This window comes from Falco punctatus (genome assembly GCF_963210335.1).
Source record: "Falco punctatus genome assembly, chromosome: 9".
Classification (NCBI taxonomy): Eukaryota; Metazoa; Chordata; class Aves; order Falconiformes; family Falconidae; genus Falco; species Falco punctatus.
The window spans coordinates 6,872,070-6,899,594 of record NC_137589.1 but is presented as its reverse complement, the minus strand read 5'-3'; the positions used below and the strand labels follow the sequence as shown (position 1 = coordinate 6,899,594).

Genomic DNA, 27,525 nt, shown 5'->3' with positions numbered 1-27,525 from the left:
ATTGACATTTATTTGGCTGCCATGAATAACAACATAGCAAAGAGATTCAGCTATGCTTGTGCACTGAATAGCTTATCCCACGGCTCAAAACTGCCTTAACATTTATCATGTTTGCTTTTGTAGCTGACACCATTGCATACACTCTCTATCCATCTTGCATTTATCATGCACATAAAGTGCATTCTCTAATTTAAGTTCATTTCAGAGCGAACAAACAGCTAAGATTAGCAAGTGTCAGTCCTCAAATAAGCTCCCAGTTGTAAAAATATCAAAGAAGGGATTAATGGATTTGTTAACAACTCCAGTTTGAAGAATAAAATAAGTACACAGTGAAAATTAAATAAGAGCACAGGAGGGTTACATATAAGATTTAGGTTTACTACCGTTATTACTCGCTCATGTATAAAAACATTTTTATACTGCTATTTTTCAGCCAACTGTACAATACTCCAGTGGAGTGCCTCCATATGGGCCGTTCACGTAACGCAGTAACTTTCTGGAAGCCACACTTCCATCATTATTCAGTGAGATAAACACACGCAGCTCTCAATGACTGCTTTCTATTTCCTTTTAACCAGTTTGTAGCTACCATAACAGGAGAAGCGGCAAACCATCGGAGGAACCATTCACACTGCTGCTGAGGATGATCTATAGAGCTGTGACATACCTACTTAGCGCCCAGCCCTGAAGCCACAGTCTGAAGCCAATTCTGATTTTTGAGGCAAGTATCGTATGAGTAAGCACCGGTCCCTCAGGTGCAGAGCTTCCTCAACTCCACTTGATTTCCAAAGGAGGAATTCAGCCCTGACTAATAACTTACCTTGCAAAGGAATGAGCGACTGAAATGGCTTGCCACCGCACATGTTTTTAATAGCTTTATTTAGTCTAGAAGCAGAGGTGGACAGAATTAAAGGGACCGTCAAAAGGTAGGCAGTCATGTTTATAACGCTTAAATCTGTGCGTCGTACATCATCGCTTCAGACAGCCCAAACTACTTGTATCCCTGCTAGAACACCTTTTTCCCACGTACTCCTTTGAGAATAGAAGAGCAGACGGCTGAGAAAAGCTAAAGCGAGACTTTCTGCTCAAAGCAAAAAAGCCTGGAAATGCACTTAGTACTGGATTTCACTTCCTCCTCTTCACAAATGTTTAAATATACTGTGCTGTTGCACAGCTGTTCTCAGCAGGCATAGCGTGTTCCTGTTTGCAGCAAAGATGGCTACACAGATAAAATCTCAAACCATAAAAATCTGAGTAAAACCAACTGGATCAATATTTGAGATCTATGTTATATAAAAAAAAGAACTTAAGATGTTCAGAACTAAATTCCCAGGCATTCCTGTGCAATAGTCACTTCTTAAATACAGAACCTTAAAACAATTAAAAGCACAACAGATGAGGAACGTGGACTAACATCACAAGGCAAATGCTCCGACTACCACGGAACGGTTAAAATTTGTAAATCCGCAACTTGTAATTGATTAACTGGAATATTTACAGTGAGCGACGATGGAGGTTTGAAAAATATACCTGTAGCCATGACAGTGTCATCCTTCCCCTGGGTAAAAACTACGATTCGTTGCCTTTTAGTGTTCGCCTTTGGCAGGGCTTGTGTCTTGCGGGCTATCTCCTTAATGTCTTCGGTCTGTTAACAGCGAGAAAGAAAATTCTTGTTACCAGCATACCAGAGTGGTGAGAGATTAGAACTTTATTAGCAGATCAGAGAATCATTTTCTTACAGCTAGGTAGAAAACTGAGTTTATTGCCAGCAGAGGAAGATTTTTAGAAGGAGGAATACTTGACTCTCCTAAGGGTTTATGCAGTACTATCAGACCATTCTTTTTAATCTTGATAATGATAGTTCAGCTATTCCAATTGCTGCAAAACTAACAAAGGAATTACAGAGCATTTCCTAATGAGCAATTAGTGGTTTTCTTTGCTGATGACTGGATTCTAACCTTACCTATCATAAAATTAAAAATAAAATTGGTAAGAGAATACTATGGATAAACTCTGGGCCTGATTTTCATCCAATTTACCCAGGTTTTAGAATACTATAATCCCTCTGATTTCAGCAGGATTACAAATACTGTTCTTCTAAGTCCCCTGCAGCACCTGACGTCAGCAGTAAGCTGCCCGCACCGTGCATCCCGTGCAGGGTGTGGAGCCCAGGCGAGTGCGCTCCGTGCTTACCGCGCTCCGTGCTCCATGCCACACGGGGAAGCCAAGGCTGGAAGGTACATTCAGTGGGGCACAGAACATCCCCGCTCTTCTGAAGTAAGGCTAAGAGGCAAAAATGTCAGGCACCTTTGCTTTAAAGGGGCTCTATCCATGCACCGTGGCGCACGTAGCCAGGAACAGAGACACCGGCACGCTGAGCCAAGCCTCCCATCCACCCAACGTCCCTGACAGCAACAAGTCTCAACCGTTTAATTCGATGCAAGAAACTCTAGGGGCACAACTCGTCACGGGAATGTTATCCTCTCTGTTCTCATAGTTGCCCTGTGATATGAAACGCAAGGACTTTTGATTTCTAATTTACTGAAGTTTTCAATCTAATCTAAATATAGGTATTTCTGTTATTTGTATCAGCATCAAATCCTCTTATAATGCTATGTGGGAAGCTTTTGTTCTCAGATTCATCTCAAGTCAGGAAGTTCTACAGATGTGGCATTTGTAAACCTATTTCTTGCCATCATTTTTAGTTTTTTGTTTTTTCTTTTTTTAACATTAGGAAAGTGAGAAAGACTGTAATTATTCTCTGTGCTACTTACTATGTCCCACTTTATTCATACCTGTGTTAAATAACACCACACTTTTTTCCCCCAGTTTGCTCTTGCGTACAAGCAACTGTAATGAAACATAGCTGATCTGGTGAGGGCGTAGCACTGAATGTATGAAAACATAACAATATTTTCTGCATCTTTTTGTGTCCTGCTCGTTATGAATCCCAACTAATTTTTTAACACAACTGCATAATGAATAGAGTTCATTTATAAAGCTGTCCAGAGTGGTTTCAAGTCATTTACCAGAGCTGTTACGATTAATTTATATTACTAATAAATTGATTTTTACCTTCCGACATCAGCATATAGTGTTAGTGTGAAACCCAGGTATGGCATGTGCCATTTTGACTGCAGCTGCCGATTTTAACACGAGATTGATTATTTTGCATCAGCAGGTCAGTTAAGCACTTCAAGAACTATAATCTGCACACCATTCAGTCCTGGTTACTTGCTCATTTTTGATAAGTTTGTTGATCTTCAAGCACTTCACCTTTCTTATGGACAGAGAATATGCCTGGGCTGTGTGTTTACCAGTATCAATTTATGTGAACATTATCTAGCTCTTCTGCAATACTCTCTAGCCTCCCTTTAATTTCCCCCCCAGCGCTGGCAGTCAGTGAGCCCCTTGATTTATGCACATTTGCTAAACAGGAAAATGATTTCCCCTTACTTATTGGTCTCTTTACCTCTTTCTAAAATTCTCTCATGCCTTTTGTTTCCACATATTACACTCCCATTCGTGATATTTCTTCCTTCCTCCTGCTCAGTCTGTTACTGCAGCTTCTAGAAGGCAACACCTTCCACCAGGGAAGGAAGAGAAAAACCCTGAAACCCCTCTGCATGGACTGAGGACAGCAAACAGGGGCTATCTCACCCCGAATTCTCAAAAGGTGAGGAGTCCCTTAAAGATGCTTGAGGAAAAAAAAAAAATAAAATAAATCACTGCTCTTCTCTTTGGAAATTATTTTTTTTTAAAAAATAGATTTCTGAATAGCAGGTATCAGCTGGTGGCACAAGCTGTTGAACAGGGGACGGATGGAGAATTACAGCCCTCCAGCTCACTAATATGTAGGCTTCTGAAGGTTAACCTAAATTCTGAACTATTTCAGGCCTTGATAATTAAAAGATCCATGAACTAGAAAATGCAATAAAGCATCGTGGAGATCAAAGGAAACAGCAGCGAGGTGTTTAGTTTTTGCTAAGTAGGAAGTGGCTACTAGTGACTTTATTAAGCACATTTACAGTGGAGCAAAGCTGGCACCGAAATCAAAGAGCTTGAAGATATTTGTGCAATGTATTTACATGCACTTTGAATTTTAAAAGGAAAACGATGAAGTTATAATAGGAGAAAATGGCACAATCAAGAGATGATTTCTTCAGTTTAAGGAAGAATAAAGATGAACTTATATGAGGGAAAGAGGACCCTGAGGGAAAAGATGAGTAAAGAATGATGGTAAAGGATGAAATAGTGAAAGAAGGTAGAAAGTACATATGTTTTCAGGAAGAAGTGAATATATAACAAGCATGTAAAAGTAGAAGGAAGGTGTTTAGAGGGAAAAAGGCAATTTTTTAAAAAGCAGAAATTTCAAAACAGAGTGATTTGGAGACTCGCGTCTGATTGTGCAGGCTTTAAAAGTAACTGAAGAGCATCTTCTGTGAGAATTAACTTGGCCATTTTTAGCCAAAATCACTTTCTAGACTACAATTACTCAAAGGAAGAGAATAAAATAGAGCCTATCTAGCAGAACAGCTGCAATCTTAGTGTTGAGGAGGCTTTAACTTTTCCACAATGTATCTCCCCACCTCACCATCATGTTGTATTTTGATGGTACAAATGTGACGTTTTAAAATATGTCAATATTTATGTAAATAAATGCTAGTATGTAAACATTTACAGCTTAAGACCACAGAGAACTATGGCCCTCATTTCATTGTCAGGCAAATATCATGAAATGTTGTCACCTCCTGTTTCTGTTCAGAATACATATAGTATTTTCAAATAGCTGTAATGAGTAAAGATTTGTTTTGCACTGACTCGCACTTGCACACTTACTGAGACTTTCCTATACACATCCTGTATCTACAGACATGGCTGAATGCATCAGTTTGTGGTCCTAAAGCCTCTATAACATGTCCCAGATTCACAGGATGCTCACACATACCCAATTATGTACTTAAGTCTGATTTAACAAATCCGGCATACGAGTCTCACAAAAGCATGATTTGCCTATTGATGCTGCACCTGAAAAACCTTGCCTGTGGCATTCATTCCAGCAGGTGTAAAGAGCATACATCAGCTATCCCAGGAGCAGACAGAGGTATGTGAAAAACTGCATACAATTAAAACTGCTGCTCAAACTATGCCGCCGGATCTTTGCCTGCACACAGGTCCGCAACAGCTGGGATGAGCGCAGCCCTGACCTAAACAAGCACAAATCCACTGAGAACAGCCGACCTCGGCACTGCACCTTGTTAACTTCAAGACCCAAATCTGGCCCAGGGTACCAAAACTCTGTGATCTGGTTCCCCAACCAATACCTACTTAGGAGAAGACCTCTGCCTCCAACAGGAAAGATTATTTTGCGTGGCAGCTGCTGCTAACCCCTTCGATACTTGCTGTCCCGTTACCTTCATCACAGCGCTTGGGCTGGCAGACAGAATCAAACCCTAAGTTTTATGTTGACGGAGGATTTCGTTTTCCTAATTCTCACATGGAACAAACAGTGTTGCCGTTTTGTAAAAATAAACCCCCATAAACCTTTGTCCTGGCAATTTTGTTTTTTGAAACGTATTACAAACACCCAGTTAAACCAGACTGACAACCGTTCTACCACTTCAAGGGGAGCCAAGTCCAAGGCCTTCCCTGGGATGAAAACTGTGACTATTACAATGGATTACTGAGACAACTGCAACGTACAATTAGGATGAAGCACTGCCTTCACAGTCAGTGAATTTACTATTTATTTGATGGTTTTAAAATGTCATGGAACATGAAATTCACAAAAAAGAAAACACCGACGCACTCCAGGAAGAGACTGCATCGGAAGTAATGTTCTACTTTTGATTATTACAAGTAAGCGTTGGTCAGGAGATAAAATGAAGGAAACAATGGTCTTCAAATATCATGATTGATTTTACAAAAATACCTTGTATCTCAGCAAAGTTCAATGGAAAACTGACTCCTGGGCAAGGTGAACCACCAAAATAAAAATTCCTTTGAATGTGGTTTCTCTTACAAAGAAAAACCCAGGTTCGTGTCATGGAAGTGTGTTCTTCTTCCTATGACAAGATTTTATTTCTTCAGAAAAGGTGTATTTTTTCCTGAGGTTGACTTGATTGTACTTTTTTTTTTTTTTTTAACCTTCCCCTAGAAATTGTTTCAGATATACTTAAGTCTGTCCATGTTTAAAAGATGCATCTAGTCCACGTATACTGGAAGGTAGAAAAGCAGATGATTTAAGTAAAAGAAAAAAAAAATAAAAAAAAGCAGCTAGTCACAACTGATTCTCTATGCTAAATGATTTCTGATTGTTTTTGTTAAAAAATAAAATTCTTTCCAGGCTGTGATTCAAATTCAGCTACCAGCAACTTTTCATCACTTCCAGGATAGCTATCCTCTTGATTTGTGCCCTGGTCACTTGAGTCCTTTCCTTTCCTCTTCCACATTTTGCCAGTTTTCTCTTCTCAATATAAATCACAAAATCAATTACACAAGCTTTGTTTTTTCTTGTTTTTAATTGAAAGGCTAATTGAAGCTCTAAGTTTTTTCATAAGATTATTAGTAGTGTGATTTTTTTTTAATGCCTCCACAGCACAATGGGAAAACAAGACTGTGGCCACTTATCAAGTTTTACACATCTCTGTCAGTAAACTTGACATGGGAGTTGTTGCCAAGCAAGGGGATAATAAGAGATAAGATCATAATCATTGTGCACTTTACTGATATGCTGTAATCAAATGTGGCAGATTTAGGATGTTCAGAAGGAACTGTGCTAAAACCTCTAAGCAAGCACTAATGGAAAGGTTAATACGATGGTAGTTAGCAGACACCAGCAAAAGCAGTTTGTCACTAGAGCTGAATTTAAACCAGGCACATTCAAAGTCTGTAGCTCAAGGGGGCAATAAAAATATAGAATGGGTAGACTTAATACACTACTTCCTTTCTTTTTTATTGTCTAGCTACCAGAGGGTACCAATAATTTGTTATGCTTCATATTATATTTGGAGGCATCTGTGAAATTCATTCATTTGATAGAATAAACTCAAAGTGTATTTTTATGCTAACAATACAGATTATACAAATGAAAATTGACAGTGATAAAAAGTCTGGATTTCCACAAAGCAGCCACATGAATTTGGGAAACATAAAATGAAATGGGACAGCCCACAGTTTTAATATCTAAAACACCGATGGCATTGATGTACCTGCTGGTGTAGGGTTCTAAAGAAATCTAAATTGTAGAACAAAAGCTGTCAGTCTTTCCCTCTTTTTTTTTTTTTTTTTTTTTCCATGTGCAACCATCCACACACAAAAGTGGCACGTTCTTACAGCGATGCGGTTTGAATTGCGCGGCTTCTATTATTTATGCAAAATAGGTGTTGAGCAGTCAAACTCCTATCTATTCTTATACGCCGCAAACAAATCAATTATGGTGGGTCCTATTCCTGTGGAAAAAACCACCATGTAAAAGGCTTCATGTGTGTGCAGTTCTGCAATTCAGATTTCAGTAAGATCACTTACTCTCTGCAAAATTAGCACCACCATTGTCACATTAATTATAGTATTTAAAAGCTGCCTATTTGAATCCAGCATTAGAGACCAATAGCTGATAGCTCTCCAGATGAAGTTATCCCAGTGTAGCCAATGGGAGATGCTATTCAAACAAATACCTCCAGAAGACGAAATCAAAAGCTCTGAAAAATCACTGCAAAATCAACAGCGTTTACTTCAAGAAAGTAGAGGACCATACATTTTTAGAGCACAGATGGAAAACACCAACTCCAATATGTTTTGAAACACAAATTCCACGCCACCCCTTCTAAAAGAAGCTGTTCGTAGCGGCACGGTTTACATTAATCAGTACCTAACAATTTTATATACAACCTTGCTAAAATTCATTTGCATAACGATAATCCGCATATGGCAGGGTTTAAGTTCTTTAAGCGGTGTTCTATTTCACTATTTAGTCTTGCTTCACCACTGCTTCGGCAGCGAATCCTTACGGAGCGTAATGCAGCTAATGAGGTAGCTTTTTAACTGAACAAACTGACAGGTCCCATATCTGCAGAGGCAGCTTGAAACCGTGCCCAACCTCTCGGCTTCCCAAGAGGCTTTTCAAAATTCAATAAATAACATCTGTAGGCGATGTTGGGTGCAGACCTAGCAGAGTGCGTCATAACACTGAGCTGGCAGAACAAAGAAACCATGACGACTGCCAAGTTTCCATGGCAACCGCTGCGAGGCTTGGAGAGTATAATAGCACATCAATCATTGTCCAAAAGAACTTCATTATCAGCAAGAAAAAAACCCTTTAGGATCTGTTTAGTGTGCAATTGTGGGTTAACTCACCTCAAAGCCTTGCTCTCTAGCAAAAGTGGCAGCTTCCTGAAATAATAAAAAAAGAACAGTTAATTATAAAGTGCTAGATAATGAAGAAATAACACATTTTGAAACTCATTCAGCCAGTTTTCCTTTTACACGATTATCTCAATATACCCATATACAGTTGTTCAATTCTGATAGTCGCACCAAACGCTTCCCCCTCCTTCCCTCAAGCCCAACAACAGTACGAAGTCAACACATTTCCCAAGTTCAAACAAGGAAGGTACAGTATGGTTTTTTTCCAGGCAAGGAAAGTTACTTCTGGAGATAGGACTCTGACTAGGAAACCACTGCTTCATATCCAAATATCCCTCAGACATGTTTTTAACGGAAACTGTATCGTAGCTCCATTTACGTACGGCGCTTCATGGGACACAGGTTAGCGAGCCATTTTAAAAGAAAACATTTTGTCATCTACAGCGCGTTAGAAAAACTGGATCACAAAATGTGTTCAAACCCTTGTGGTGGAATCAGATGAGCGTTTTAAAATACTCTGATGTCTTAATCACTGCTTTAGGCAATTTAACTACGTTCTTTTCCTGAAAGAACTGAGGCAACATCAGGGTATCAGAATGCCCTCATTTCTTATTTATATTAATCGGAGCAATTAAAATCTGTTTTGAAACAAAAGCAAGGAGACAGTAGACAATAGCGATGTTTCCGCCCTACTCGCTGTCTACCTTAACGCTGCAAATATGGGAGAAAACCCTCAAAGCCTTCACGGTTTAACTCACCATTCTTCCAGATTATCTTTGCCAAGTGACATTAATAGAAGGGTAAGTCTGGAGCCCAAACGGCGAGTTGATCCAGCTAAACAAAACCAACCACCGTGTCAAACCACGCAAGTTCGGTGTCCCTACGACAGCCTGCAGAAAATACACACTTGTGGACCTACACGATCCGCCAGTCTGGGGGCAACAGAGGAATCTGAAGTGGGTACAATTGATTATAACAACAGTAAGTTGAGGTTAATAAAATGTGATAAGCTGAAAAGCACAACTCCTCAGGCTGCTTCGCCGCAGAAGCATAAGGCTGGCCGGGTTAGCCTTAGCTGATGTTGACAGAAAAACTGAATCATGGTCCTGACAATTGGGTGCGGGCAAGGTTAGCCACTTTGACAATTTACTTACAATTGAATTCCTTCTTGTACATCACACAGTCAATGACATTTGCTAGCCTGGCTGTCAAGAAGGAGTGTAGGGTTCAAAGATATCATGCAGTGTTTTCCTAAACCAGCATGTGATTAACAAAGCCGACGCTCGTCTGAAAAAAGGAGCCTGCAAGTTTCCACTCTGAAGTGATGCGCTTACAATGAACTGCAACACAATTGGGGGAGCCTCAAACGGGACCGGGTCACCGAAAAAAACCCAACCCAACCCCAAAATAAGAGAAATAAGGGAGCAATAAAGGGGCAGAGAATAAGAAGACGGACTAAAAATTACACAGCGTAGCTAGACTACTTCTTCAACCTCAGGTTTTGGGTCGCGCAATTGAAGTCGGAAGTTACACTGATCCGTCCTAAGCGGATTTCTTTAATGTCCCAATGCAGCAGGACATTAACATCTGTGCTAAACTATTGTTTGGCCAGGAAACTGGACACCAAGTACATGAAATAAAAATTATTCCAGTTAAGTCGTGTTTCCTTACATGGGAGACTTTCAAGAGAATTAATCTTAATTTTCTGTACTGGAGCACCCATGCATTGCACATGTGGTTTGAAACACCCGGCCCTTCCACAAGAAAGGATAAATGATTGCACATTTGTTAAAAAGTATCTCTTCTTCGGATTTTCCTGTCAGAACGTCATCTTTTAGCCTGGTCTGCTGCCTGGCTACATGAATAATGGTCGCTAGCGTACAATCATAGATTTTCCTGCAGTTGACCTCTAATCTAAGGGTGTCTGAACGCGCCAAAGAACAACAGCAATCTTAATTTTCTCCTCTCCTATCAACTGAACCTCCCAGTAACTCCCGAGCAGCTTCTCTCCGTAAGGACCGTGCCCCTCCAGCCCCCTATGACCAGCCTCTCTCAGCATCACATCCCTCTAAGAATTAAGGCCCTTCTAGTAAAAAAAGATAACAAAGCTCCAAACGTGCATTTGGAGACTACGGTTTGGTGTTTGCAAAATGGTGAGAAATGTGAGAGGCAGGCCCTGAACGCCAGGGACAGTTCAAAGTAAATTAACCAGATAAAAGCGATGAGAACCTTTTAGTATCTATTCACAATAACAGTGAGAACAGGAAACAAGCAGAACCCATCTGTGCAGCCCTAGGGCACCTCACACTGAGCTTCACGTCTCTAATAAAGTAGTCAGGTTAAAATCTAAGTGGCTGTAACATGTGGGGACTGCTAGGGTTACAGCGGCCAGCCAGGGCGTTCCCCGATGCAGGTGATCATCAGTATGATAATCACTGTATTTACAGGCTTTCCATTTTACATCTGACATTGGAAATCACGAAGAAGGAGGGATTAAGGAAATAAACAACCTACACAGAAGCTTTACCGCTCCCCAGAGAATGCAGCATTTTCATTCATGCATGACATGCGACAACAGCAAAGCAAAACAGCGACAGAACAGGATTTTCTTAGGAGGCTTCATTTCAGGAATTCTTCCAATTTTGATAAAACTTTAGACATTATTCATTCATTCATTCATTACTCCAACTCAGCATTTTCATTATTGTCTGCAAGAGAACAGATTGCATAAAACCCCCTCCCCCACCTCTTTACTCTTTCATACTAAATATATTAAAAACTCACGGTCTTTTTTCTATATAGTCTTTTTACTAACCGCAACGGTGAATTTAAGGCCGTACCACCTGAAGTAGAAATGGGGTTTGGTTTTGGTTCTGAAACCTTACTTGGCTCACGCAGTTTGGCGAGGGGAACACCTAAGTACAGTCACGCTGAAAAATCCCTGTGCGCAGCGTTACTTAATGGGAGTAACACAATGTCACCAAAGTTAACACACACCCTCTCTTTGCACAACAGTGAGCAGTTTACACAGGAAAGCGAGATAAATTAAAGAGAGAACAATAAAAGAAGACAACTTCTGCTAGTGCTGGCCTTGCTCTGATGTTTGAACTCGCTCGCTAGCTGAAATCTATTGCCATTCTTGCATGTATTTTATTGCTGCTGGAGCCCCAGCATTTAGTAAATGGGGCTGTTTATAATCTACGTTGGGGCTAATTATAACAGGTCTTGTTAAAATTCTGGGCCCTTTTATCTCCAGCGATACAAACTATTTGTTTAGAAGTAAACAGAAACACACCCTCCAAACACAAAATCTATTCGCATCTACATTCCAAGAAGTATTTGTTAGCCCCCTGCGTTAAAAAGAATTTTATGATTATAGTTAAGATGGCTCAACTTCAATAACTGTACGTTCCCTTTGCCACAGCACACAGAAGGCACACTATATATTAAATGTTCTTGACACATCCAAATTTTTTTTTCTGTTGATTCCAAGGTTTTACGATGACTTGATCAAATTACAGCCAAAATGGTAACAACATGCACGTTGGGTTAAAATTAATTCATGTAGGCCATCATAAAACTCACGCGGTCGCATTAAACAGCATTTAAAACCACGTATTGCCGAAATTAACTGACAAAGACTGTTTCAAAAGCACTGCCAGCAGTATTATCTACAATACGTATTTTAACGGTTACACAGAAAAAAAGGAGCACTGTAAACTAGATTTGCATTTCATTGCTGAAATCAACATTATCTCATAAAGAAATGATAAAACAGCAGGACAGCAATGATACCCTCGCACACTTAATGCATTTCCCGTAATTACGCAAGAAAGCAAATGCAGGGGACACTGCAGCTAATCCCTCCCCTGCCATCCTCCTTGGTAGAGGAAATATCTCACAGAATAACCTAAACTGCCATATCGCAGTGCTACCCTCTGCAGCTCTCTCTAACGCTCCGTTTTGCCTCGGGGGAGAAAAAAACCCCACAACGAACCACCACCTCCCACCCCCCACTGGATGTGATCCATTTTTTTAAATTCAGAGATTACTGGCAGGTTCGTGGGGAGTTTCTATTGTGACAACCGTAAACTTGCTGATCCACCTACCCCAAACAAGCCCACACCAAGCCCTATTCACAATTTCAGGGGTAGCCCCTCTTCCCGTGCTGCTGGTGCAGGCTGGCCGGCGAGGCACTGGGAGCTCAGCCCGGCACGCACACGCAGCACGGGCAGCCGTGCTGGAAGGTCCCTGGGGCACAGCGCGGTGCAGAGCGCGGAACGCCAGCAAGGAACAAACCAGCCAGCTTGAGGGGACCCACTCAGTGAGCAGCAGTAAACGCCCACGAGGGCCCTCCACTTAGGGTCCGCATTTGGTGGAACCGTTCCTACCGGTGCCAGCCATGCCTGATTATAACTTGAATAGCACTTCCACCACTACACCTTACAAGACTTTTTTAACTGCTAAAATCTTCTAAAAAACAAATCTGAGACATTTCCTTCCTTTCATACATTTCAGAAGTAATCGTGAGTTTTCTGCCATGTACGCTGTTTCCCTGAACACATTAAAGTCTACAGTTATCTCACTCATAACTCCCTTTTTCTTTGGTATCATCACCCAGTGCTATCCATCCCACCCCTGAGCTTGTCTCCAGTCCTGGCATAACCTGGTGTTCTTTGTACCCTCTCTGGCTTTCCTACAGATTGCCTTGTTTGCGGCGGCAACAGTTAGTTTCACTAATCTTCTCTAGCAGTAAACCCCTGCTGTCCAAGTGAAATGAGCGACAACAAAGTCAAGCAAGCAAATAGGGAAAAAGAGAAGACTTCCTTGGAAGCGATGCACACTGATATCTACAACTTGGTTCTGTAGAAGGCTGACTCAAATAATCAAAGTTTTTAGTATTGTTTTATATCGACAGTCTCCTTCCTCAGAGATAGGTGCCCACCGTTTGTATTCCTGAAACAGGCATTTTTAGCTATGATTCCCTAAAGGACAGTATACTTTTAAAACTTCTTAAAACAAAACAAAACAACCACAACCAATCAAAAATGCGTGTATTATTTGTCTCGCTGCACTATAGAGCCATGAAAGTCTTTTGCTTTACTATAATATAATTATTAACACTTGTAGCTCAGCTTTCCTTAGGCAGGCACACCCGTCCTTCCTGCCATCTTTCCCTTTCCCTGACAAAGAGCCTCCTTATAAAATTCTGTGCTTTCAGAGCTATACCCTTAGTTTTATATACTCCATAGGCACGAGAGTACCAGAACCGCTGATGTCAGCAGTTGCTGTTGTGCCCAGCAATTCTGCATATGGGCCAATAAAAGACACCTTTTGCTAAAATTTCCCTCCTGTTTTGTCAGAAGGTAAGTCATGCCAAATGACGTACCAAGATGGCCATGTGCCCTTCTTTTGGTATTTCTTTCAAAAACCACTGGTCACACTGTGGGAGCTAAGCTCGTGTTTAAGCAGTGGGGCTAGTGAGCTGCGCCGTGCCGTGCTTTCCACTCTTCTAGCTCCAGGCCAGCTTACACTAAATGTGACCCTGGAAATGCAGCTTAAGGCACAGACAGGACAATGGATTTTCAGCCCGTGTCTTTGCATTATGACAAAGACGACATACATACACCCACCAAGTTCATGACACAGTCGGTGGGGTGTTCTTATACCCAACCCAAGCATTTCATGCAGCCCACAAGCACACAGCAATACGATCTGTCTTTATACCGCTTTTCCCTGCAGATGCTACACAAAGCCAAACTCAGTTACACCTGGTTTTATCGCCCGTCCCAGCTTCAAGTGAGAAAATAACGGATGCCCATAGAAACATGCACACGTACGTAACAGCAGACCCACAGTTCCTAACATGACAACAGCACGTGAGAACTATAATTACTCTCACGCTATGCAAATAGGGGTGACGTCAAAGCTGTGGTAATGACAATCATGACCTACCAAAGAGATCAGAGGTAGATGCTGCCGTAGACTACCCGATGATCAGTTGAAAACATGATTTCAACAAATGGCCGCTTTTATTCTGTTATTTAAAATGAATGGATGCAAAGTCTACAGGACATAGTTCCAGCTGGATCACTTAACCTTTAGTGGTAACAGTACATTTATTGTGGTTAGCGGTAAGATACATATGTTCCTCTTCAATTCAGCGCTAAAGAGTTATTAACGGTTACTCTAACTACTGTAGTTTGTCCCATCCAGCCTTTTATGTCATTGCAGCCTGATTTAGACAGGCATTACTGTAAGGTCAACTATTACTACATTTCACTGTGTAAAAGCAATACAAGCTCATATGCCTTTATTAAAAAACGGTCATTTATAAAGACATTCAGGGCTCAGGAAGCCAAAGGGATTTTATCCTTCCTCTTCTTGCTTTTCTCTCCCCCAGAGATAGTTGCTTTCACATGGGTCGTACGAGAGTTTGAGAAACAGGAGTCAAAAGAACCATCAGCAAATTTTCTGAAACAAACGTCTATCTGCTGAAACTCTGCTACAGCAGACAAAGTTGGAGCTATGCTTGGGGATGCGTCACACGACTGTAATGCTTCAATATTATTTCCCTTTGACAAGCACAGAAGACTAATCCTTGATGCGGTCAGCAGCGCACACCTGTTCACATTCCCGGAGATCAATAAAAGCGGGCACAGAACGGACAGGCCCCGCAAACAGCTTGAGAATCAACATCCAGAATCAGCAGCATCTGAGCAAGTATCTACCCCTTGCTGGTTATTACTGAAGAAAGCACAGCTGGCATTAATTGGATGGGCAGATTATCATAAGGGAACACAGAGGTGTTTTCTTCCCTCTTTCCTTTTCCCATGAGCAGTGCCAGACCTCAAAACGGCTTTTCTTCATAAAGGATAGCAAGAGTTCGTATCATATCCTAAAATATTATTTCAGCTTGCTCCAGTAATACTAAAGATACTGATAAATGTATCGACACTGCCTTCACCCAGTAGGTGAAAATAGAAAATAATAATAATCAGTTCAAGTGAATAATCAGAACAAGTATAAATACCATATGGGGTTAAAGTTGTAACGTTCAGAGGGGGTTCTGGCAGAGCACCAGAGGGTTTTGTCTGAAAAAGCCTAGTGTGAAAAGAATTGAGAAAGAAATGTGTTTCCTGTTCTGCTTGGGTTCACCCCGGACCGTCTGCATCACGTACAATTCATTAATATTCAAGTTATTTATTCTCCTATTCAGGTTATTACCAGAATTATAGTTCCTGCTAGAATCTTCTATGGAAAAAAATCACCCTGAGTCAGAGCTTAATGCCATTACAGGGTCTGCAACAGCTGCGGCAGTGATATGCCTCTGAGCCATTTTGAAATTTTATGATGGATAAAGCGCTATTACTTATATCTCTAGCTTACAACCTTACCTAAAGAACTGAACTACCTACGATTCTGTATGGGCAGCTCTCCTCACATATCATAAGCACCAAATGAGTGAACGACACTTCCTTACACCGCCTCTCTATACAAACGCGTCCGTCTCGACCTTTACAATAGATGCATCACGTTCAGACGAGAAAGAGAAGACCCCTTCCTTAAACATCACTGAATCAGAACATCATAAAAATGAAAACAAAGATCTTAAAATTAATTTAGTAGCTAGAAGATAAGAACTTTATACAGATATAAAAATAAAAGATGTGTGGGCTCTTTTGAAGTCTTTAATACTGCTTATGGTATGCTCTTAGTGCTAACTTTCTGGCTGAAGGACGACAAACAGAAATAAAAGATTGCCTCATTTTCAGCAAGGCCTTCTATGATTGCAACCACTCAGACCAGCCTCAAATCACTGACAAGATATTCTTGTCTAGCAATTTCAGATGGAGAGAATAATCAGATACTGTGCTAGAAGTGCTGGGATCCAGCAGGACTTGTCTCCAGTCCAGCTGAAAGGGTAACGCGTTTTTAGCAGTGAAATTGAGTTGTTTTATATACTTTGTTTGGTATGATGTCATGCGCAGCCATTTAGAATTATAACTAAGGCTATGGTACGGGGAACCCTGTAAAGAGCAATCATCGCCTAACACTCCTCGTGTGCTAGGCTTGCACCGATTGTTAACTCCAGCAAGGAAATAAAACGGCTTACTGCAGCCTCTGGCAGTACCACCGACTTTTTAACTGACCTTACTACTACACTTTTTACCCTTTCCATGAAGTTTGAACTCAGTTGACTTAAAGATTCTTATCAGAGTTTGTTGTGCTGGTCAATGCTAATTCAATGATGCAGTTATCTATGTCCAAGATAGGAACATTCAAGACAATTTTTTTCTGGTATTTTCAGTTTTAGCTACTGCAGCTACTTTATGGAAGGAAAAACCTAGTTCTCAGTCTCTGCTAGTGGCTCTCTCTCACAACATGGTCGTTGCATGGAAACCCAAATTTTCAACCTGCCCACAGTTAGGTCAGTGTGGTCCTGACTGTGGAACATGAGCTCCAGTTCCAGATGTGACTAAGGCATTGTTTATCACCTTGGACAAGTTGCTAATTTCTTGCGTGATTTTTTTTCGAATCTATAGAAGTTAGAATTTACCTGCTTCTGACCATTAAGTGTTTGAGGATGAGTGTTTCTTGGTATATTTGCTCCTTATCTAAGGGAAGCCAACCTGAACCTGGGATGGATTAAGACAGGGCAGAGACTGAGAGAAAAGTAATGAAATTAGAGGGGTCACGATTTGCAACACATTTGAAAGAGGTGTTAAAAAAAATAATATCACAAAGTAGTTGAGGTCGGAAGGGGTCTCAGAACTTCATCTAGTCCAACCCCACTCCTCAAGTGGGGCCAGCTAAGGCAGGCTGCCCAGGACTGTTGGGCTTTGCCTATCTCCAAGGCTGGAGACTCCACCGCCTCCCTGGGAATTCTGTTCCAGCATTTGACCACCCTCACAGGAAAAGCTTTTTCTTATGTTTAAGCGGAACGTCCTGTAGTTGCATTTGTACTTGTTGCCTCTTGTCCTGTGCCTGGACACTCCTGTGAAGAGCCTGGCTCCCACCTCTTGTTTCCCACCTCTCTTTAAGTATTTGTATTTGTTGATAAGATCTCACTAAGCCTCCTCTTCTGGAGGTGCTCAGTCATCTCATACGACAGATGCTCCAAACCCTCAGCCATCTTTGTGGCCCTTCGCTGGTATCACCCCAGTAAGTCTAGGTCTTCCTCATGCTGGGAAGCCCACAGCTGGGCCCAGCACTCCAGAGCCATCTCACCAGTTCCGAGTAGGGGGAAAGGATCACAGCCCTCCATCGGCCAGCAGTGCTCCTCCCTAATGCAGCCCAGGATGCTGTCAGCAGCCTTTGCTGTGAGGGCACGGTGCTGGCTGGAATCCATTCTTTTTCCTACTGGGATCCCGAGGTCATCTTCCACAAAGCTGCTTTCCAGCCAGCTGGTTCCCACCCTGTCCTGGGACCAACATTCCTCCCCAGGTAAGAGGGCTGTCCGTTCTCATTTGCTGAACTTCCCAAGATTCCCATCGTCCGATTTCTCCAGGCTGTCAAGGTCTTTGAAATTTGGTGTTATACTTTGCATTAAAATAGCAGCTACTGACTGCAGGCATGGGATAAAATCCATGCCAGGGCTAGGCAGACAGGGGAAGAATCTTTCAAAGACTTACTGATATATGCAGAAAAGTCAGGTGACTGTTAGGATGGAAAAGAAACAGCTAAAGAAACAAAGCAACTAGCCACAGCCACACAGCAGGTGAGGATAGTCGTGAACTACAAATGAAGCGGAACAAGCGGTTCTGACAAATTAGCAGTATCTCTCAGAGACTCGGAAGACTCCTCCATCCAGCTTCAGCGGGCCAAAGCACTGCTAGAATGAGCACAGCACACGGAGGATGAAGAATACATGGAAGCCCATTAATGTCTTGACCACTGAACTTCACCTAAATATTTCACGTAGGTTATAATATGTTTGGCAGTAGACATTCATTCAAATTATCTATAACCAACTGCTTCATGCATTCAAATCACTCTCATTCTGTCATAATTGCTTTTTTCTTTAAAAATTGGCTCAGGCAAAAAGATCATGACTATCCTACTGGTTGGTTTTGTTACTATACTTTCACGCAGGGAAGTTAAATTTTTCAAGAAGTGGGGTTCAGAAGTCCTACGACAGAAAGCAAACCATAAGCCTTCTCAGCACTACTTTCTACTTTTAAGACACCATACTCAACAAAAAAAGGAAAATGATAAAGACTAAGATGCCAAAAAGAATATAAAATGATGTATGAATATGCATGAACTCCTATAGAAAAAAAATGCAAGATTAAATGATGTAATTATGGAAAATTGCATTCCTGCATCAAAGATCGGTAATCTTTCATCTAATACATAACAACATAATTATGACAACAACTTATTTATTAAAAGTGCTATGCATTATTACATGGGTAAGTGTGTGCAAGCCCCTTTCTTTCAGTGTGATCATTTGCTATAAGGTGCACTGGATATGCAGCAGTAATACTGATAAGAAGCTGAATCCATAGTGGGTTTCACTGTCGGGCATTTGCCCACCCTGTTAAATCAACTTTATGTACACACGCGCACACACACACACATATATGTATATATGCACACATACACAAGACCTTCCCAAATGCATACATCGCTCCTGACAAAACAAAGGTGATCTCCCTCTCTGAAACCTTCTGTATTTCCATCTTCTACATGCACTCGGCTCTCCAAACCCTTCCTGGTTACACCAGTGGTTTTCACAAGCATTTTAAATCTCTAGACCTCTAACTAGGGAAAAAACTCCACGTGCCTGCAAAAGAATCACAGCCACTAAACCACCACAACTTAATGGCATGTTCAAGTTTTCTGAGCACTTTTAGGTTATGAAGACCTACAGCTATTGCTTGAAATACACCGGTCACATCACCTTTCACCTCCAACAGTACCGATGTATCTTTTTGTTACTATGAAGCAACTTTACCCTGTTAATATAGTTGCAATGAATTATTATCTATCCTCTCTTAAAATATCATTTGATACATTCACTAGTTATAAAATATTAAAGCACAAATACATTTTTCTTATGGTGTAATGACTGAGGTTGTTAAACCATGTGCTATATACTATTGCTCTTCAGTTTGTAAATTCACACAGGTAACTTTTAAAGCCAAGCTGAAAAGTGAAATCCGGACTTGGTCCACACAGAAGGCAAATGAAAAATTTGGTCTATGTCTGAATAAAAGCAAACTTAGAGTTTCAACTGTGCTCTTTTTGTAGGAGCAGTTCTCTCAGTTCTCTAAATCTCTGCTAAGCAAGGACACTCTCGTAGTGGCACCAGTTGTGTATTCTAAAGGATCATAAAAACGTATCAGAGTTTTCAAGCAGTAACGTTTTACAGATTTTGTACGTAAGCATACAAAGAGCTAACCATCTCTGATTCTACCACACACACATTCTCCATGTACTCCCAGGCTCAAAGAACGTTTTTTAATCCCAAGCTGTACTTCAAAACAGAACCTCTACTCCGGTGTCTTTAAAATGCTCCATTTATTTTAGGATTTGCCTCACAATTATTTTTTAATTAACTGAGATAACAGACTGACATATTTTAATACACATTTCTGTATTTGTTAACCATTACTATATCCCCAGTATATGCTAGCATACTGCAAATTAACCTGAAATTGCACCTGATATGTTTCTTATTTTATTACATGACAAATGTAAGATTGCAAATTATTCTGAAGCTGAAATTAGTAGTCATAGTAATAGTAGTAGTAATTCAGCTTTGGACAGGTTATTTTTAGCTAAGTACTTGCTCAAGCCCTTCGCCACAGAATTCTCACACCTCCTGAGTGCTTAGAAGTGTAAATAATATATTTTTTTTCCTCTGCTTGTAGCATTATATTTGTGTTTAAATACAACAGAAGTTATTTCAAGCTATTTAGTTTGCCTCACACTTTCCAACACAAAGAATCCCTGTGATTTCTTCCAAGACGCCGTGTCTCTTCCATTTTACGCAAAATTTCAAACGAGCTGTAGGGTCAAAGCAGCGCTGTTCTTTTGTTCAGAGTACATTCTGATTTGGGCTCTTGAAAATTTACTTCTTTCTCTTACATTACTAATAATTTTTTTTTGGCCAAATACCAGACAACAAATGAATGGGAACATTCTAAAACAGTAGTGCTATGCTTTCAGAGCGAAAGTAGTGGCAATAACAGCACACCAGATGCTGCATTGGAAGTTGGTTTTTTTTTTTTTCTTTTTTAAAGACAGCTATTTAGGGATTTGGGGAAATGAAGAAAAAAATAGACTAGGACCTCTGAAAAGTGGCACAAATTTGTAGAACCTCCTCGGTCTGAGGTTTGCTTTTCCTAAGAGCTAGGAAGAATGTAGTGCTCACATAACATAGTAAAATCTAATTATGTTATAAACTACAAGCCAGAACACATATTCAGCACTAGCGGACATGTATACATCTTCTAATTCCTTGTCTCTCGTTAAGATTTTTACATCATACGCTCTCCTCTTTCAGTTAAGCTAATCAAGCCTTCCGAATTATACTTCAAAAAGTCACATGTGACATCCCCCATGCCATGTTTTGAAAACCACCATGCTCTAAAAGGCATTTTGATCGTTGGTTTAGACCATGAAAACAAAGTTTATTTGGAGCCTGGCTGGCGTACATGACGAGCAGTGAACAGTTTGCAGAGGATACTGTGCTAAAAGTGTCACTTTTTAAAAATAATATTGAAGCAGTTCTTTACAAACATGGCACTTGTCCAAAGCACATATGGAACATTAAATATAACCATAAAATTTTATGCACCAGATTTGACCAAGGTCTTGAGCTCTAATTTATGTTTTCTCCGTTTTGCTGGAAAACTAGCTGCATTTGATAAAGCTACTTCATAAGGACTCTATTCTGCTAACATTTAAACATCACACATCTGGACTTGGAAAAAGATTCTGAGTGAAAGAGCCAACTAATGCAGATCTTATTTACATTATGTGCAATTACTCTTGTGTCATGAATCTCCCTGGGATATCAGAATATGCTGAGGATACCCAAGGAATACAAACTTCATATCAAAGTGCAAAAGCCTGGGTGTTTCTGTCCCTATCAACCAGCTCGGTACACACTATCACGTAAGCAAATGAATGGTATTTTCTAATACCACTGCATTTCATTTTTATTAATTATTTGTATGTAATTAGAGCTGCCCTCTGTGTCTGAGGATCTCTGTTTGGATTGTTTTCCTCTCACAACTCGCTCACTGCAGCCAAGGGAACTAAGTGATGGCAGTTGCAACACTCAATTCAGTTACATAAACACATCTTCCTTGCCAGATTCCCCTGCGGTGCTCCCATTTCATGAAATAAGTCTCTAGCATTTAGTAATGTACTGTACCAGCCAGTTTCTTTTCATGTCACAAAAAATTAGGTCCTCTGCTCCTGGCAGCAGAGCAGCACGTGTGTGAGCATCACACGCATGGAATCCACCCCAGACAGGGTGGCTGCACCAGCAAGAGGACAGAGAAGAAATACAATTCTTGAGCAGATACAGAGCAAGAATTGCATGTCAGATTTTAGTAGGAGAAAGACAGCCTTCATCCAGAAATCAAGGCAGATTTATTCCTAAGTCTGTTGGCGGTGCCAGCAAATGCGAGTGTATGTTATACCGTCAACCACATACAAGAGGCACGTGCTTCTGCACTGAGCCGGTATAGAAGCCACTCTGGCCAGACCGTTCCTGTAGGTGTAAATGGAGTTAGCTTTTTAACACCACAGCTGGAACAAACACACTCTTGACTTTGAAAGCAGGGAGACATCGAGTGACCTAATCTATCTGAGAGACGCCCAGCTGCAGGGAGAGGGGGCTCGCCGGGCACAGCTCCCCGCGTTCCTGCCCATCAACGGGAAGCAGGGCGGACACACGCCACTGCCTCGCTGGAGCTGCCCCTTACCGCCGAGGGGTCGCTGCTGAAGGCCATCTGGTAAATTATACAGGGACTAGTATGTCTGTGCAGAGGTCAGAGGCGACCGAAGTGTTTGGGCACGTTTCCATCAGGCAGCGGAGCACCGCAGAGGTCTCAGCACTGCCCGAGCCAGTAAGCCGGGCGGTCACACAGCTCAACGCGCCCCTGGAGCGCAGCACTCGCACCGACACACCGAGCCGCCTGGCTCTGCCGGCCACCCCTCCAGCGCCAGCTCACGGCGCCCTGACTGAGGGGTACACCTGGGCTCCGAAAGGATCAGTCACAAATTCCACTTGCTGCCTAGATAAACACAAACATACTGAGGATTTCTTCCTAAGAAAAACACACAGGAGAATGGAGAGAATCTAAATAAAAACTGAAGCAATTAGAATTACTTATTAATGACTACTAATTAAAACACCACAAAAAAGGCTTTTTTGGATCCTTTTACACAATTCGCAGTCAACATGGAAGTCAAGAAAAGTTGCCGCCTTGCTACTTTAGGACTTCATGTCCCTCCAGAGGCCTGTGATCACGTTTAGAGAGTCTAAATGGTGGCATCGCTATATAAAGCTGGAATCTGAATCTCCACCCTGCAGGTCAAGGACTTAGGGAGGCTAGATCAAACTTCCCAGCTACGGTAACCTCCCAGCTCTTCTCTACAACTCACACAGATGAACTCAACACCTAACAGCACCGGGTCCACTCCCCCACCCAGCCAAGTGAGGCTCCTCTGCGGGAAGAATTCTGACACCGCACGGCACGAGGAAGAGATAAACCATTATGTGAACGTGGATCAGTTTTACTTTTGTCTCTTCACGTGGAATCGTTAACGGCTGGCTCCACAGGTTGACGTGCTTGTCCAGTAATGCCCATGCCTTGCTCCTCTTTAGTTAAACACATTCCCAAAGGTAAAACAGGAACAAACCACTCCTGTTCTAGCATAAGATTGTCCACATAACGGATACACTACAAATCTGAATTAAAGCCGTTGTGCTTCCAATAACGTGCTACGTCAGCGCAGGTCAATCTTCCTGAGCAGACAAGTAACTTTTAAATGAGAACCACTGAAACAGTGGATTAAGTCTGCAGTTGCACAAATTGCTTTTCTTCAAATATCTGTACTCACAACCGTTATATGTATTCAGGTTATCTCATATGTCAACACATGAGAAAACACAACTCAGCTCTAAGGAGGAGAAGTGTGGATCTGTGGGTAAAAGCCATTCCGTCTTTTACTTGCCTGCTGTCACAAGTCATATCGGGGTAGCCCACCACTGCTCCAGTGGTTAATGCTGATTTAGGAAATCTTGTACTTGGCTTCTCGGTTCTTTGGAGTTAGTGAGCTGCACCCCGAGGTACAGAAGGTCGCTACCTAAACTCTTTGTAAATCCCCCATTTCTGAAGTAGAAGCAGCAGCAGGGAAAAAACACACCGCTTTCTGCGATGCTATTTTATACACCATTAACAAGCTGCAAATAGCCAAAAGATGGCTTTGTTTATGAGTTCACACCTAAAATCAGAGAAAATGTCTTCCTGAATGCCACACGTTATTTTCCTGGAATACTGCACCTAAGTACCAATGTTCCACAGAAGACTAAAGGTTAAGTATATACTAGTGGAATCTCTGCTGACAGGAGGCAGTGAAGCTTTTCTTTCAGCTTCGCGGCAAAGGATTTACAATACTAAGGATGCCAGCAACCTGAGATCCACTCGCGCCAATTAGCTTTGCACCATGAAGTGTTCTGTAAATCAATGCGTTACTGTTTGTTTAGAGATGTGTGTGACACCCTCAACTTCTACTTCCTGTACTTGTGCAGAAAATAATCACAGTTCAGGTGGCACATGTGTATTTTGTATTTCAGAACTAGCAAAGAGATCTGGTGACATGGTCATTGCTATGGTAACTATACTTTCGTAGCGAACACTGAAGTAAATAGGTACATAAAACATGCATAAGTTGTCACTATGTAAGTTACTGCTGCCCTAGAGCTGCAATAATTTGCTTCCTTTAAAATCATTAAATCTAGCCATAAATACTTGGTATCTCGCAGTGTCCTATTCTTTCAGTAGGGTGACAAGGCTCCTCCTATGTAATATAGTGCAAACACACAAGGAGATTGATTTATCAAGTAAGGAACTTTTTGGAGAAGTAATTTATTGGCCTGGAAGTAGCAAAGTATGAACAGACTTCTGGTCTGCATGAAGGAAACGACTCCCAGGCCCTGATGCACTGAAGCAAGGTCGAGCTGCTGGGGAAGGTTTGGAAGGCTAAGGAAACGTCTCCATCTCTGGGAAACACAGAGCTGTTGCCAGGTAGAGAGCTCCACCTGGTCTTCTCAAGTCCTCCCCTTACTCTTTGTCTCCTCCTCTCCTCAAACAATCCACCGGCGGCTGAGATGTGGAATTAGAAAAGAACAGGCTGGACCCTGTGCCTCCTTCAGCAAACAGTAGTCACAGGCAGAGAGAGGTGTGGGTCTCTCCACGCTCCGCTCTTGCCCGTAAGGAACGCTTCGCTTCGGGAGGCGCTCCTTGCGCCCCAGCTGAGCCGTACAGCGCAACGGTTACGCCTTTCACCCACACGCTTCTTTCGCAACAGTTCCACATGGGCTTCTCCCACACAGTGATGATGAACCGATACTGGGAGAAGGAAAGCGTGGTTGCCTTCCAGTTCAGCCAGGGACTGCGACCCTGCTGAGCAGACAGCCAAAAGGAGCAGGCTGCCCATGGCACAACCGCAGGGGAGGCACCGGTGGGTCACGTGGATGCCTTGGGGTTGTTTCCTTGGGTTAGGCAACGTGTATGGCTTGGAAGCCTCATGGTTCTGAAAGCGAGGGGCTCGCGTTTTGTGACAGCTGCGTGATATCATCCTATCACATGGATCAGGGTGGTCACGGGGACTGGAAAGCCTAGGGGAGGTATGGCTGAGTAAGTCTTTCATAGAACATATAGCAATATATGTCCAGTGCCTGGACAAACATCAGCAGACACCTTTGTAAACTAAAGAATCCAGCTGCTGCAAGGAGGAAGAAAAGGTGGTAATTATATTTCATATATGATGAGAAAGCATCCACCTTAATGTATCATTGATGTTCCGGACACATCTCTAACACCAATATTAAGTTCTGTTTTCCACTTAAAGCAGAGATTTGACCCCTGCTTACTGTGAGAAATATTATATCAAAACCTTGCATGCTTTGAATGTACTTTCTGAGAGCGCACAAGAAGTTTTTTATGAAACCATTGGCAACTAGGTCCTTTACCAGATACCAACACTGGCTGTATCCCAAAGGATTTAACAAATATGTCATAAGTAATTATCACTTGAAATTTGACCTTCAGGCTATATTTAAAGATGGAAATTTAAACAAACTATTGATGATTGTTTTATCTAATTATATCTAGAAGGATTACAGCAGCGCAGGTAGCTCTAATATGGGATTACTAAAATGCTAGTTACCTGTCAGCCCTTGTCTAATGTTTTTATATCATTTTAGCGGTGAGTAAGAAGCTCAAGGACCGTGTTTTGGTTTCTTTATTCTAGATTGACTATCTCAAACTAACATCCCTGCTTAAAAATCATGGGCCACACCTGCTTGGGCCTTTTCTTTAAAATATTGCCCACGTCTCTGCTGCTTTAGCTCCACTGTGCAGAGGGAACCTGAGACAGAAGCTACAAGTCTGAAAAGGGGGAGAAGAGGTAACAAGATCTCCATCTTCCTCTGACAGTAAATTCCTAGATACACTCAGGCTGTAATGGGCAACTTCACATTAATATAACTCTGCAAATCACCACCTTATGGGTCTGGTTCATCAGTAATTCTCTCATTTCATTATCCACTCTGCTGATAGAAAAGGCCCACAAGTCCAGGTTAACAGGCTGGTGCACTGTGCCTGTTTTTGTTATGCTGTTACGTTTGTGAACCTGTTCTTAAGAGTCAGCATCAATACAAAATGATTTAAGGTTGATACTACTTGAAAAAAACAGATTTTTTGCATAGCTGTGTAATCCTCATGTTTCCTGTTTGGAGTCCACAGACGACGCTTTGAAAAAGCCCTAATAATAATAATAGTAGTAATGGACAACTAAAATTTACATCAGGGCAATCCAGAGTTAAAAGCAGGGTATGAACCCATAACGTTGGTACTAAGAATTGTAAGTATGCTGTAAGTATTCTGAAATCTGTAAGCGTGAATATAATCTCAGGAAACTCAGGCTTAAGTTTATATTGAAAAAAATCCAATCACATTAAGATGTAAGATAGACAAGCAAGTTACTCTTACATTAACTCCTACCTGTGATGATACTATGAACGAAAACATACATGACAAAAGTCCAACGTCCTGAAAACATACTTCCCAGCTAATCCAGTACCACCAACACTAAAATATTTAAGTCATCACAATGGTTATTACATAGCTTTACTACAGGGTACCCTATGATTACTGTTCTCAACAGTAGGACTGAGACGACACCTCCCTGTGACACAGCTCTTTCATGGCTCTTTTGTGCTGACAGAGGACCGAGTTAACAAAAAGCAACCTACTTCTCACAAATCTTGCAACACACAATCCCTGCTGCCACGTTAGACTGATGTGACAATACAGGGAAGCCCAGCCTCCTCTCCCTCTGCTCTCCTGCACAAGGCTGAGGCATAACACAGTTAATAATGAGGATGCAGTCTTAGCCCACACTCTTTCACTCTGTTCTGCTAGAATTCAACAGTTGTTTTAAAACATGGGGACTACTATTAAAAGTTGCTGGAAGTATTCATGCAGAAAGCTGAAAAGATTGACAGTGAATTTTTTTACTTATATAGCAAAGACTAATTTGTATTTTACGCTGTTTCAGCAGTCTTTGACTGTTTTCTTCAAAATCACTGGCTCAGTGGCACCATATGGAGCATGTTGAACTTAAGATACCAAGAATGTGTCCAAGATATATCTCACTCCAGTGTGTTAAAACATTCCACCCTGCAGCTGTCATTATAGGAGTATAATTCATACCCTAAAGTTTAAAGAAAAACAGTGTAGCTTACTATGCTTACAAAAATACAAGGTTTTTTTGGTTCCAAGTAATGGTCAGTAAATGGAGAACAGTTAATCTTAAATACTGCTTTCTTAAATATTTATAATTTTAACTGATCCTGAACTGCTTTAATTCTCCATGATATTTCAGAATGAAAAAAAACCAACATGAGAT

General features: G+C 41.4%; 1 protein-coding gene across 3 annotated transcripts in view; it reads right to left on the bottom strand.

Annotated features, from left to right (window-relative positions):
- The window catches only part of ADK (adenosine kinase), a 291,562-nt gene that overhangs the window by 40,394 nt on the left and 223,643 nt on the right, over positions 1-27,525 (bottom strand). For all 3 annotated transcript variants that reach the window (XM_080403196.1, XM_080403195.1, XM_080403197.1), the window contains 2 exons: positions 8,356-8,391; positions 1,531-1,645 (listed from right to left, as the gene is read on the bottom strand). In XM_080403196.1, the coding sequence (XP_080259322.1) occupies positions 1,531-1,645; positions 8,356-8,391 (151 nt within the window). The remainder of the gene's footprint in view (positions 1-1,530; positions 1,646-8,355; positions 8,392-27,525) is intronic.